The sequence below is a fragment of the Danio rerio genome, chromosome 8 (assembly GCF_052040795.2).
Source record: "Danio rerio strain M-AB ecotype USA chromosome 8, GRCz13ab, whole genome shotgun sequence".
Lineage (NCBI taxonomy): Eukaryota > Metazoa > Chordata > Actinopteri > Cypriniformes > Danionidae > Danio > Danio rerio.
In genome coordinates this window covers 21,180,643-21,195,879 of record NC_141028.1, presented here as the reverse complement: position 1 = coordinate 21,195,879, position 15,237 = coordinate 21,180,643, and the positions used below count along the sequence as shown (strand labels likewise).

At 36.8% G+C, this 15,237-nt stretch overlaps 1 protein-coding gene across 4 annotated transcripts in view; it reads left to right on the top strand.

Annotated features, from left to right (window-relative positions):
* rgl1 (ral guanine nucleotide dissociation stimulator-like 1) overlaps nt 1–15,237 on the top strand; it is a 59,097-nt gene that overhangs the window by 18,236 nt on the left and 25,624 nt on the right. Inside the window, exon 1 of one of the 4 annotated variants that reach the window (NM_001320403.1) lies at nt 10,496–10,671. The exons of 2 other annotated variants lie outside the window; for them this stretch is intronic. In NM_001320403.1, coding sequence (NP_001307332.1) covers nt 10,627–10,671 — 45 coding nt within the window. In that variant the 5' untranslated portion in view covers nt 10,496–10,626. Of the gene's footprint in view, nt 1–10,495; nt 10,672–15,237 lie in introns of those variants that run through there. One more of the 4 variants, XR_015496955.1, reaches the window with a different exon arrangement.

Here is a 15,237-nt window from a genome sequence, read left to right as displayed (position 1 = left end):
CCAGGTCGCTGAGCTCATCCCCCATGACTGCCCACCCAAAACTAAACATCTTGCTGTAAGTCAGCTAGAGGGATAGTTCGCTCAAAACTGAAATCTTTTCTCATCCTTGTTTATTTGGGAGAACTTTCTTTTTTACAAAGAGCACAAGAGGCTGTTAACAGATACAGATAGAGCTTTTTGTATTTAAAATATGGATGTAAAGCAAGAATGTAAATATGTACACTCAAAGGTCAATCAGATTTAAGAATGTTTGGCTATATCTGTGTTTAATTTACCAAAAATACAGTAAAACATAAACATATATATGTCATTTACTCCTCATAGCTGCATAGGTCTAAAAAAATGATAGCCACGCTTTGGACGGATGTCTTTGTTTTATTTTTTTATTTTTTTTCTCTTTCTCTCTGTAAAAACTACAAGAAATAAAGCATATGGCATTCAAAATATGCATTTCTTAGAGTCCTTTTCACAGTCTCTCATTTAAATGTGTGCTTGTATGCATATGAACATATACGACAACTCCGAATCCAGTAACATCAGTCTTTACACATAACTTCGTTCATGTAAACTGACAAAGTACACAAAGTATAACAGACTTAAACAAGAATTACCGTGTGCGTCCTCTTAGGCCATGCAGATGAATACATTTTCTATGGCTCTGTAGTGTTAGCTTCTTTCTGCCACCATGTTAGTTTGACCCATAATGCAATGGTCCCGCTCTTCACTCAACTTAAACATTCATTCATTCATTCATTTTCTTGTCGACTTATTAATCCGGGGATGCCTCAGTGGAATGAACCGGCAACTTATCCAGCACATTTTTATGCAGCGGATGCCCTTCCAGCCACAACCCATCTCTGGGAAACATCCACACACACACTCATACACTCATACACACACACACTCATACACTATGGACAATTTAACCAACCCAATTCACCTGTACTGCATGTCTTTGGACTGTGGGGGAAACCGGAGCACCCGGAGGAAACTCATGTGAATGCGGGGAGAACATGCAAACTCCTCACAGAAATGCCATTTGAGCCGAGATTTGAACTGCGTCACTACGTCACCCCGTCAACTTCAATATGTGATCTGTTATGCTTCAATGGCAGCTCTTTTCTTTAAAACCCCATAACTTCAAACAATGCACGGGTGCACATTCTCTGCTTAAAAATGAAATGTCACATTCACACATTCGGGTATTTTAAACAACAACTCAAATTAATATGAGTTTATGGTGGTGCGGTGGTGCAGTGGGTAGCTCTGTCCCCTCACAGCAAGAATGTTGCTGGTTCAAGCCTTGGATGGGTCAGTTGACATTTCTGTGTGGAGTTAGCATGTTCTCGTGTTCATGTGGGTTCCTCCTGGTGCTCCACTTTCCCCCACAAGTCCAAAGACATGCGCCATAGGTGAATTCATTCATTCATTTTCTATTCGGCTTAGTCCCTTTATTAATCTGGGGTCGCCATACTTATCCAACACGTTTTTACGCAGCGGATGTCCTTCCAGCCGCAACCCATCACTGGGAAAACTATAGGTGAATTGAGTAAGCTAAATTGTCCGTAGTGTATTAGTGTGTGTGAATAAGTGTATGGGTGTTTCCCAGTGATGGGTTGCAGCTGAAAGGGCATCTGCTACGTAAGCATATGCTGAATTAATAAAGTGGCTAAGCCGAAAAAAAATGAATGAATGAATAATATGAGTTTATAACATAAACACAAATATACACAACTTTGTGAAAAACGTGTATTTGATATTTACACTCCTGTAGTGGGGTAGGTGAATTTTCAGCATATCAAGTCCGGCATTCGGACACTTTATTATTATTTAGATATTCAGAAGTGGGAAGAAAAGTTGGAGTTAAAGTTTATCGTTTATCAGAATTTTTTTTTTTATTTGATATTAAATAGGCTATATATTTTGAAAAGATGTCTTGCTCTGAAATTGTGAAAAGATATGGTAATGAAAGTACCATTTTTCATTATAAGGTATTTGTAAAAGAAATATTTTAGACAAATGTATTTTTGCTGTAGTTACTAATGCATAACTAGTATATTAATTTTAGGTGATATTTTGTAAAAGCACTGTCAACAATTTTTGTAAATTACACAGTATTTAACTGTAATATGAATTGTGTTTTACTGTAGGACAGTTATGCAGTGTTACTGTATTCTTCAAGTTACATTGTGAAAATTACTGTATATTTTACAATAAAGATATACATACAATTCTATAAATACATATATAGCAAGGTCAATGGTGCTGTAAATGTAAATACAGTATTTTGTTGTAATTTATTTAAAGTAAGTTACTGGGTAACTGCTGCCAGTAATTTACTATAGATTCCACAGAAAATTGTTTACCCTCAATGTAGAACAATTTCAAAATAACTTCACTTTAAACATAAATTGCACATCGTTACCCTGTCCGTCGGGACAAAAGTAACACACAAGTGGGTCAAAAGTAACAACAATTGCTAGATTTACTGGTTTAGTCTTGTTTATTTTAAATATATCTGACTTTGACATTGTTAATATGTCAACTGCAAACATATTTTGTCTTTATCTTTGCAAAAAATATTAAATGGTATTTTTTTTATTTCAGTTCCATCAAATGTTTCAAAAGTAGTCCAACAAAAAAGAAATTCAATTAATTTGATTATGTTTGAGTATGCATTCATTTGATAAAACATCTGAGTTGAAACACTGAAAACTCTAATGTGGAACTGAAAAATAAGGCATAGCTATTAGCAGTGGGCCATAAATAACAGTGTTACTTTCATCCCCACAGTAACTCTTGTCATTTAAACCTGATTTACTTTTAAACTGAAAAGCTCAGACATTGCAAACTTAAGAATGTGTTATTGCACTAAATAACCTGTAGATTGATCATTATTTTGACACATGATAAGAGAAGCACAACTTGTGATGAGGAAAAAAGTACAATAATTTACTTTCTGCACTTAAAAACTGAAATTCAGACCTAAACGCAGGACACAGTGATAAAATCAAATGATATTTGGCAGTTGTGTCAAGGGCTGCATGAAAAATTTACTGTTAGCCTAAAAGCAAGTGTTGTCAGGAGGACCAACATTACTTTCGTCCCTGTTTTCTCCTACGTTTGGTTTGTGTACAGTATCCCAAACTAATTATGGTGGCTTGAGAAAGCCAACATACTGTTATACTACATACATTTATTATTAAACTATCAATAATAATTAGACTATTTTAAGGATGCATCTCCTAGAGCGTTCATACTATAACCACCAACCTAAGTCTAAACCTCCAAACTATACTGAATTAAGTTGCTATAACTTTTCCAACTGATCCGACTTAAGGTTCTCCCAAAACTGTCGGAAATTTTGGAAAAGTCCTATTGACTTAACATTGGACTGTCATACAAACTTAAGGTTGAGCTCATTTAACTCAGACTACCAATCTGCCAATCACTGATGACCTTTAAATATACTAGCCACACCCTAGCAACCACTTAAGACACCCTAGCAACTGTCCCATAGACTTCCATTAAAAAAAGCTGCCATTGACTTTACATTGAATATATAACAACAAATCAAAACATACTAATCCATACTAGAAACATACTAATTATACTAGCATCATGCTAATTCTTACTAGAAACATACTAGCAACATGCTAATTTACACTATAAACATACTAGCAACATGCTTATTCATACTATGAACATACTAGCAACATGCTAATTCATACTACAAACATACTAGCAACATGGTAATTCATACTAAATTCTTGCTAACAACATGCTAGCTTATGCTAGAAACATGCTAGCAACATGCTAATTCATACTAAAACCATGCTAATAACAGGCTTATTCATACTAGAACCATGCTAGTTTATGTTACCAACTGCCTAGCCACTACTCAGAACACTTTAGCAACTGCCTAGCAATCGCTTAGCAACCACCTAGCAACGCCTTAGCAACCACCAAGCAACGTCTTAGCAACCACCTAGCAATGCCTAAGCAACCACCTAGCAACTACCTTGAACACCTTAGCAACCGCCAAACAACCACTCAGAACACCCTAACAACCACCTAGCAACACCATAGCAATGACCTAGAACATCTTAGCAACCGCCTAGCAACACCTTAGCAACCACCTGGCAACACCTTAGCAACCACCTGGCAACACCTTAGCAACCACCTAGCAACACCTTAGCAACCATCTAGCAACCACCTAACAATGCCTTTGCAACCACCTAGCAACACCTTAGCAAGTGCCTAGCAACCATTCAGAACACCCTAGCAACCACTTAGCAACTCCTAATCAATCACTCAGAACCCCCTATCAACAGCCTAGTAAGAAACATACCAATCCATACTAGAAACCAGCTAATATATACGTAGATATCTCTCTATGCAGACTGTTTCAAACTCCATAAAAACTACTGCAGCTGTTTAAACTTTAGACCTACCTCAAAAGTTCAGACTAGGCTTTCTCAAGCCTCCATAAAGTTTGTCTACCAACTTAACTTTTCTAGTTTCACGTTGTCATAAAAAAGACATTTAACTTCTCTGCCACAGTAACAGAGGGTTAAACAGGTTGCATTTTAGCAAATTTGTATCAATCAGTACAGATTTTTTTAAATAACAACCTCGAACTCTTTTGCATTTAATTCTGACAACTAGGAATGAAATCAGATTAGTCCGCCATTACTGGTGATGCGGTGGTGCTGTGCTTATATTGCATACAGATACTTACTGTAACTATTCCCTAGGGCTAAAGCTGTGTATGACATCAGCGTTGTGTGTGTGTGTGTGTGTGTGTGTGTGTGTGTGTGTGTGTGTGTGTGTGTGTGCATGTGAGTATGTGTGCGTGTGCATGTGTGCACGTCAGCCGGGTCCAGCCCAAACGCCTGCCATTTGTCAGGTCTTGTTGTTGTGCACTGCAATGACATCACTCCCCTTTGAGGGCAAACAGCTGTCCCTTGAGGAGGACCAAAGGGTCGCGACCTCTCCCACTGCTCCTCCACGCTTCCCAGAGGCACCGAGGAGCAGCCGAGCCTAGGACACCAAGCCAGACCAGCCTGGGAACTGGAGCAGATCCCAGAGATTGAGGGTTTCCCTTCTGGAGCCCCGCTGGCCTTGCTGACCGGCCATCTCTCTGACCGGACCTATTCCTCTGTACATGAGAGGGGGTCCCTGTTTAAAAACACTTCACTTGGTGGATTTGTTGTGACTGTAGAGGGCTAATGTTGCGTGACGTAATGTGGTTTGAACTTGAAGGAGTCTTGTGATAGGTTGTCCTGTGGTTTCATGCATGTAGTTTTGCTAATGCAATCTTGGTCCAGGTTTCCAGAATATTAAGCACAGTCTAGAACACTAACGACAGGGATTAACCAAAGCCCTCGACTAAGATCCATGTCAATGGAAATTATAGATTGAAAATGATTTGCTATTGGACCAGACTCTACAACTGGCGATTGTTACTCCAAAAAAGTTGAAAAAAGTCATATAAATCAGTTCCCTTTTATTTTTTTGTTCAAATGTAAAATACTCGTAGAGAAAAATACTGTTAGCAAAAACTTTACTGCTGAGAGCATTGTAAAAAGGTCTTGCACAGTTTCTTCTGAATAAAAAAAATCAATGATGAGACAATTGCTATGCTTCCATGCACCAAATTTAATGCTCATTTTAAATATGCGCATTAAAAAAAGTATTAATAGAAATGCTAAGATGCGTGTAAGTTTTGAAAATGTGCATAAAAAATGTGTGCGCATAACTGAGTAGGATCAATTTCTTCTTTGATAAAAAAATGTGCATAAACTATGATGGAAACACGTTTACCGAACAAATTCCAGTTTGCGCATTTAAAAAAGTCATGTGATTTTGTTAGAAGAGATCATGTGATGATAAAAATGTGTGTGAATGGAAAAACCAGCAGGCTGAGCACAGTGTAAAACATCTGACATGTTGTTTTGGTCTTTCTAAAACGTCTTATACGTTTCAGTATTAGTGTTGTTATATTATTAATTACCTCAAAAACTGTCAAGAGCAGCTGCGCTCCTTGTCTCAGGCCTTCAAACGCCACCACGTTCATTACATGTTGGCATCGTCCTCTGAGGCGCAAGTCATTTATTAAATAGAGAAAAGATTGACACAGCTTCTCATACTGCAGCAAATTCTGTTTTTACTGTTAATATTTGCCGCCAGTTAATCAGGAAGTGACGATTTTGTTCTCTTTCACTTGTTGGATGAAAAACGCTGCCTTTTTCGCATGTCTTTTTGCAATATTCTAGTTTTGCGCATGAAGTTAATTTGCATTTTTTAATGGAAACATAGCTATTGACATGTCTGAGAAAAAATCTGTTCATAACAATATTGATTTGTTTGCACAGGCTCTGCAATACTCTTATGTCACGGTTATAGCATTTTATACAAAAGAACAACAATTTCAACAATTTCCAGAACGTAATACGGTATATGCAGAGCTACTGTTTCTTCCCATACTGACAAACTTCCGGTGAATGGTTAATGTGACTTTTTTTCCATTTTATACGGTTCCTTTTACAGCTTCGATGTTGTAATGTAAATAAAATATAATCAGTTAAATAGACTTTGGCATTCATTTAGTTGCTCGAGTGTAAAACGAGATGAAAAGCTGTTAACATGCACATTCCCGTCATAATTAGCAGGCTAGCACAGAGGCTCCATTGAATACACTGGAGTAAATTAAATGTTCATATTTTAAAGAGAAGGCGGGGAAAAACCTAATTTAATGCAGTGCTCATTCTGAGACCCACTTTGTATCAGATATCACTCATCCAGTGGAGATCGCTGATTTTTAAAGAAAACAGACTTTAAACGCGCCTATTTTGTAATGGTATACAGTTCACCAGAAGCGCTTGACCCTGGTTACATACGAATTAAAAGTCCTTCCGCATATACCCTATTATTTGTTTTTACTTGCAGAATTCTGGCTTCAGTGGACTAAACAACATTTAACAAACCTTTAACATTTAAACGACCCTTAAATGTGGGTGGAGCCCTTAGAGCCACACCTACTTACTGCATCGTCAGCACGAACCAATGGTAGTTCAAAGGTGTTTATCATCTAGAGCAAACAACGATATCTCACCGCTATTCGTAACTTTTTGATTTAGTGGCTAATTCGTATGAATTTGTACGATCTCGTTCGTACAATTTAGAAAGATTTACCTATCTCCCAATGACGGTTGGGTTTAGGAGTGGGGTTTGGTGCCGTGCCTTTTTAAACAAATTTTACATTTTTGTCTGACTGAACTCCTATGAATTTGTACAAATTAGCAACTAACCTGACAAAGTGTAAAGTAGTTATGTTTCTCATGAGATCAGGCTGGAGCTAATCTTATTTTATTCAAAAACACATGAGTACTTCTAGAGGATTTCAGTGGATTTTACCCCTAAAATTGAAAGTCTAAGACTAAAAATAGCCATAAACGCACTATAAAAGCAATTCGTTTGAATTTATTGGTTGAACAAAAGAAACCAAATCACTTTAAACTCATTCAGTTTATATTTAAAGGATGTATTTCCTTCATTAATAACATGATTTTAACAATAAATATATTAGTTTTGCAAGAAATACATTTGATTTTATTTTATCTGAATTTTATGTATAAAACTGAACAAAAATAATCTAATTAAGGACAACGCTACATGGCAAACTCATGAATCTAAATATTTACTAAGATATATGAGCCTAGTCAATTTCGGTTAATGTTTTACTAGTTCCACTTGCTGGAGCTACTTGTTAATCAATTTAGAGGGGCATAAAGTGCTCTAATTGGGTTTGGAAAGTCTCCCAGGGAAAATCTCCTCACGGTTAAACCCCCATTCAAAAGCACAATAGTAAGTGCTAAACACATAAAAATTAGGTTCAGTTTGCTAAAATTAGTCAGCTTTAGTTACCAGCTAACAAAAATTATACTTCTAAAGCATTATATCATCTTAGCATTCTAAAAATAAGCACGAACGCTAATTTGAACTAAATTTAAACAGTTTCTTTAATGTTAAGATGAAGAAATACTGTAGCAAATGAGTTGCTCGTTGTTAATATATTTTAGTCAATGATTCACCTAATGTTACCTAATCAGAGGTGCTACACTACTCTGTCCTTACCTATACAAAATCAACCCATGATCATAACACCCCTACCATCTTTTAGTCAGATTTACTCTGCTGAACACCTAAATTTCAATATAATAGTCAGTCTAATATAAAGTTTAAATGTTTGTGATTGAGCAACATTGGCTGTAAATGGTATTTAGTTTGAGGAAGTGCTCTTTGAATTTGTGTTCATAAAACTAGCCCTTGAGGTTTATGATCTCACCACTGGTCTTGTTAAGATGGATGTGAAGGGCAGAGCACATTGAACGGCTTTCTTTTGTGCTCCCCAGTGCGACTGCATGAATGAACACACTGATTCTCTGTGGCGTCTCAATTGCTCATTGGGAAGCTTACGTGTAGCTGGATGTGTCTTGTGAGAGTGAAGGGCCACATGACACCTGCTAATTTCAACCTTGTCTCCGATGAGTTCCTAGGTTCAAACAAATGAAAAGCCAGACGTCCTGCGAAGAAGGAGCATGATGGAAAACCCCTTCATCGGACAATCAACTATAGCGTCAGCCTTCCTCATATTGTGTCTGAATTCAGTCGCCAGTCCCATCAGAAACCTTCCATCTGGAGCAATTAAAAGCCACTGTGTATTGGAAGAAGAGATCAATTTATTGATCCATAATGTGTTTAGAATAAGATTATTAAAAAGTGAGTAAATAAAAGGTAGATTAAAGATTAAGTACTGCTGCTGCCTTCACATGAAGTCAAAAACTTGAAGGTTTTAAATTCAGGTGCTTTGTTGTAAAGAATTTGAAATTATATAGGATGCCAGGTTTATTCATTTTCTTAGTTGTGATTAAAATGTATTCAACTCAGTTTTCAACTCTACATCATTTCTTGACTGTATTTTTGATGAAACCAGAATATAAACAGCATTTTATGAATCACCAGTTTCAGCTAAAAAATCTTTAATGTTTTACAGAAGAAATTGAAAGTCACCTAGATATTGGATGACCTGTGATTAATTTACAGGTACTGTTCACCCAAAACATTTTCTATTCACTCACCAACAAGTTGGAAAGTTTAGAATCTTAATGCATTTGTTCTTTCTGTTGAACACAACAGATATTTTCAAGAAAGTTAGAAGAAATTAATAGCCTTTAATGAAATGCATCAGGAAAAAAGTAGGCCTACTGTTGGAGTTGAAATCAGTTTCCAACATTCTTCAAAATATTTTTTTTTGTGTTTGTACAAAAGAAGAAGAATAAAAGGTGATGTAGTTCACCCAAAACTAAAAATTCTGTCATCATTTATTAACCTTTCCCTTGTCTTCTGGGGCCTGTTTCAGTAAGGAGTTTAAACTTGAACTCTGATTTGACTTAGTGAGACATTAAAAACTCTTGAGTTTTTGGTTTCAGAACAGCTGATCTGAGTTAGGTCAATCAAGTCTGGGTAGACTAATTCAGAGTTAAGCGTGCACACTGCAACTTTTAAAATACTAAGTATTTAAATATTCAAGTATAATAAAAAATAAGTAATATAATGTGTGTAGACTTTATAGACTTTTCACTTGAAAAGTGAGGAATTGGCCGTAATTTTGAAGTTATTTCAGAGGTAATTGCATTAATTACAACAGATTTGACAAAACAAGGATGCAAAACCTTAACTTATTGTCCAGTGAAAATGTTTAATTTAAGGTTCCCACTTTTACTCAAATTGATCAGTTTAGGATAATATTTCTAAAATTGAGTTTTTAAAATGCACTTGTATGTCTGCGTAACTGACTGACACAGACACGTAACTGGCTTGACTTACCCTGCTTTCTGGAGTTTGACACACCTGCCATTTTGAAATAGAAAATGCAGAGTTTCTCTCATTTCAGGGTTAACATTCTACTTTCTGAAATGGGGCCCTGTTGAACAAACAAGAAGATATTTTAAAAAGCTATAAACCTGTAACTATTGACTACCACTGCATTTGTTGGAAGTCAGTGCAAATCAGTGGTTCGAGTGGTTAGTTCGAGTGGTCAGTGGTTCGATATTTTAGCTTTTTTCAAAATAATTTATTTTGTGTTCAGCAGAATAAAGAAACTCATAATGGTTTGGAAGCACTTGAGGGAGAGTAAATAGTGAGCACATTTTCATTTTGGGGTGAACTATCCCTTTAACTGTAGAATTTCATTTTAGGTTGACCAACAGTAGGCCTATCTCTTAAAGTGGCCACTCGTGCGTTTTAATTCATTTTGTAAAATTTTAATGTCATTCAAAAGTTTTAAAATTTCATTCCATGATACTGAACTAAAAACAACCAGAAATACAGCTGAGTTCAAGCGTGAGGAGGGCTATAGAGTGCAGTGGGCGGAGCTGTGTGCTTCAGTAAGCGGGGGTGGACTGACTGCAGAGCCGGAGGGGGGAGGCGAGGGGAGCCGCTGAGACTCCAGACATCCGTGACCGACTGCACTGCTTGAAGGAGAGCTCTGCGGACTATACTTGAAAACATTTCACCCATTTTCTCTGGACTTGGGCTGTGTTCTGATGCCGCTACCGGACGATGAGAGAGGCCCTCACCATGAAATTCGCTTGGAAAGCTAAAATGGTAAGAAGTTGCGGTTCGTTTGTGCCCCCCTTGCACACTGTTGATTTTGCGGCTTTGAGCTTATGGACGGATGAGGGAGGGGTGAAGTGGAGGATAAAGAAGGAGTTTGGGCGGGGAGGGGGTCGTAGGGAATGTAAATAATGTTTTTAGATTGCGTTTTACTGAAATAATCTTTCGCACTCGTCTATTTATTATGCACGCGCTGACTTTGGATCTGAGAGTCTCCACGTAGGCGGGGGTTCCCGTTAGTTTCACACTCTAGAAATACTTTTGTGATGAGCAGCCTCCAGGCTCGGTGGACGAAAACAAAGCGGACAGATGGGCTTAAACCCACTTGTTATTGTTGTTATCGGTGAGGGATCGATTCTCATGGACTTTGGGGTTGTTTTGTGTTTGTATGCAGGCTGTAGGGGGGTAAAGGCGTCTCTGTTTGGGATGATAAGATGGTCAGCATCCTTTCATTGTTTGTTTACAGGATTTTAGGGACCTAAACAGAGTCCTCGAATTTCCCACATTTGTTTTGTGGTCTCATATTAGCACTTTCAATCCTTTTAAAAAAATAAACAAGCCTATAGAGTGTTTATTATGTGTGTTTTAATTTATCTGACTGTGTAAAGGTTCATAGGTTTAATTGATAAATCATCTTTATGTCCATGGTTGTTTTATTAGAGGATGAATGCATTTGCATACTCTTCTGATTCTTCATTTTATGCTTTTTTGTTTATCTTTATTTGGTTGTTCTATAATTTTGTATTAGGTGTTGAAATGGCTTTGATCATTAATACAACTGCTACTAATAATAATATTTAGCATATATACTAATGAAATAAAGAACTGGAAAATCGTAATAAGTATGAAATAAAACACAAGTCATTCAGAACCTGTTTGGTAAACAATACAAAGTACAAACTGAATAAATTAACCTGGCAAAATAACTAATAAACTTGTTTTAAACAGCTCTAATCTAATCCAATCCATCCCATGTGGCTGCATAATAGACCATAACTTTATTTCAGAGAATAAAACTATTTAGTTTCCTTGTGTGTAGCCCCACCCTCTCCAATATCTGCCTGTGCCGCTGAGCAGGCTTTAAAAGCCGCTTTGGAAAACATTTCTTGCAGTACAAAGGGGTAGCACAGTGCTTAGACTGTGGTCCAGGCAGGGGGTACGCAGACCTCCTACCATTGTTTTTGAGTGCAGACTGGATGACTCATCCAGCTGAGTATTTATCTGAATGCACTGTACAGGAAACGGCCCGGGAAATACAGACAGACTGATCCTCTTCATTCCAGGGAAAGTTACTCTTTCAGGCGCATAAAACTGCACACATAGTCTGAATGTGAAACATCAGTGGGAAGACTCAGTAGGGAGATGTTTTTAATGTCAAGGTTGATAAAGTATTATGACTATGTTGCTTTAAAAGCATTGAAGGATCACAGAAATGTAAAAACACAACTATTAAGCTAAACATTAAAATGGGATTAGGCATTGGATGATAACCGTGTTCAAGGTATACTGCGGTTGGGAAAAGTCAAGGTTTTAAGAGAGTCAAAATTTTCAGCTATACGGTTGCTAAGGTATCTGTAAGATTTTTTTTATTTATTTTTTTTTAGTTTTTTAGGACAGCAATATCTCCAGCAGAAAAGATCTCCAAAGTTGCTGTTTTAAATTGTAAAAAAAAAATCTGTTTTTGTAAACCAATAAAGACCATAATTGAAAGTCCATAATTCATTTGAATTATTTAGCCTGACATGTTTACTGCTCCAAAATATTTTTAATGCTTCTCAAATTAAAATATATTGTGTACAAAGGGGGAAAAGGTTTTGTTTTTTACCCAGAAATTTAAAAAGAATCAATAATAATCTCCATACAGTGAAACCGTGATAATTATATCCAAGGTTATCATACCGTCAGAATCTTATAGCGCCCCTTGCCTAAATGGGAGTCAACATAATGAAAAGCCTGAGAACTTTTATACATATATATTGCAAAACTTTGGTTGAATTCATACAAACTAGTCAGTGCCTTTATGCGCAGTAACTTATTTTGTACTTCTAGAGTGTTTTGTGGAAAAGTCTGGTGAAATCTTTAGTGCAATATCTCACTAATTCCTTAAGTCACATTTTTAGTGTGCATGAAGTCAACAGTTTGTCAAATATCTAAACATCTGTATTCATTTAAAGCTTTCCCACAGCCTCTTGCATATGCAGTCTATGCTTCTTAAGTTTAAATATATTTTTCAAATGGCTTAAAATATGGTTTTGAGTTCACGTTTTGTTCAATTTGGGGCTGGCTGATTAATCGAATGCAATTTATCAATCTCCAGAACTCCAGGTGGAGCAGCAGTAACTGCACAGACTTGTGTTTGTTAAGGATTAATTTTATTTCTCGATAAGGAAAGTAAAGACGATAATGACTGTGATGTTTATGTCACTGGGCAGAGCAGTGGGTAGCACAATCGCATCACAGCAAGATGGTCGCTGGTTCGAGCCCTGGCTGTGTCAGTTGGCATTTCTGTGTGGAGTTTGCATTTTCTCCCAGTGTTCACGTGGGTTTCCTCTGGGTGCTCCGGTTTCCCCCACAAGTTCAAAGACGTGCAGTACAGGTGAATTGAATAAGATAAATTTGCCGTAGTGTATGTGATTGTTTGCAAGACTGTGTGGGTGTTTTCCAGTGTTGGGTTGTGGCTGGTAGGGCATCTGCTGTGTAAAACACATGCTGGATAAGTTGGTAGTTCATTCCGCTGTGGTGACCCCTGATTAGTAAAGGAACTAAGCTGAAAAAGAAAATGAATGAATGAATGACTATTTAGGTTACTTCTCGGTGAACTATGGCTATATTCTGGTGCTGCTACATCTAAAGCACATGAAAAATCACATTTCATAATAACACTTTTTTTATTCCAAACTGACTTCATAACTTAAGTTGAGTGTTTGAAATAAATCCTACTGTGAAATGATTCCATAGTAACTGAACTAGATTAATGAGAAGTTTTGCTGAATAAATTGACGAAAGAAGTGAAATGTTCTGCTTATTTACCGAACACTATTTGGATTTATTTAGTTTTATTTAGATTTTTTTTCTGCTCAAGAAAGCCCCCTGGCCTTCACACTTTTGCTAAATTGCAAATTTGATTTCATTTTGAATTTATTTCAAGTTATCGCCCAGCTCTAGTTCCATTTGCAGTTTTTGCTTGTTACCTTTAAATTTTTTTATTTTTGTTAATTTATGATTAAACAAACACGCAATCAAGCGACATGATCAAATACATAATTATGTATATTTTTATAATCATATATGATGTATATTTGTAATTTTTTAATTCAACCATATATTGCACGTTACTGGAATTCAGTACCAATCATTGCTGAAGTTTTAAAAACGTCCATTTCCTGCTAGCATTTGAGTGCTACTGAGCACTAAACAGTGCTGATTTGCAGTTGTGTTCACGTGCTCAACAGAAAGACTGTGATTGGCTGTGAAGGTCATCAGTTCACAAACTTACCGCTGTTTACTGAATATAACCACTGCTACAGGGACACTGGAGCATTTTAAAGATACGATTCATCAGTGGGTCGCTCTTATGTCAGATTATAGACAAACCCACTGATCGACATGACTTTGAAACACTCCAGTGTCCCTCTATTTGTGTTTACACTCAATAAACAGCGGTGAGTTTGGTAAACTGATGACCTTCAGGGCCAATCACCAATCATTTCTGTTGAGTACGTGAACACAATGGCAAATCAGTGCTGTTTAAGAACATGCTCAGTAGTGCTCAAATGTTAGCGGGAAATTATTGTGTTTAAAACTTCAGTAAAGATTGGTACCGAATTTCAGTATCATGACAACCCTAGTGTATATGAGCAACTCCAGAGTTATGGATGTGACATTTGAAGCAAAATCTCAAAACATGAATTCAAAGAGAAAGCATATGTTAACTTTAAATTCAAATATCTGTATATATTTTCCAGAACAACTGACCAGAATTATGAGGTCAGAAAAATGTCAATCTGTAAACATTTTTTTTTACTTAAATAGTCATCCAAGAATACTCAAATTATGTGGTTAATGAGATAGTAAGGTAGTAACCAAGAAGCTTGTCTGGTGACTTTGCTGAAGTTCAAATTAATTGTATATTTCTACGCTTCAATATATTCCGTATAAGCATTGTTTTGTTTTTGCATACCATTTTCCTGTCAACGTTGCACGTGAAAATTCCAACAAATCTGTGACAGACCACTGAATTCCGCAAATCCCTTCATATTTTCCGCATTGTTGAAATCAAAGTGCCATGGCTCTGTTTTGTTGTCATTTCTGGAAGAGGGCAGAGTGGATCAATTTTTTCTCTGTCTGACTCGATGCCAAATCATAATGCTGGTCATTACATTATACTGTAGTGTGTGTGCTTACTGCTTATGTGTCTGACAGAAAGCAAATATGTGTGCGTGCATGTCTGTGTGTTTATAGACTTCCCTGAGTTTGGTTCTTGAGCTCCAAGGATGGATGGAGAACTGCTTGACTGTTAAGAATCTGTAAAAGCTCTTAGGCTGAATTTTTTTTTTG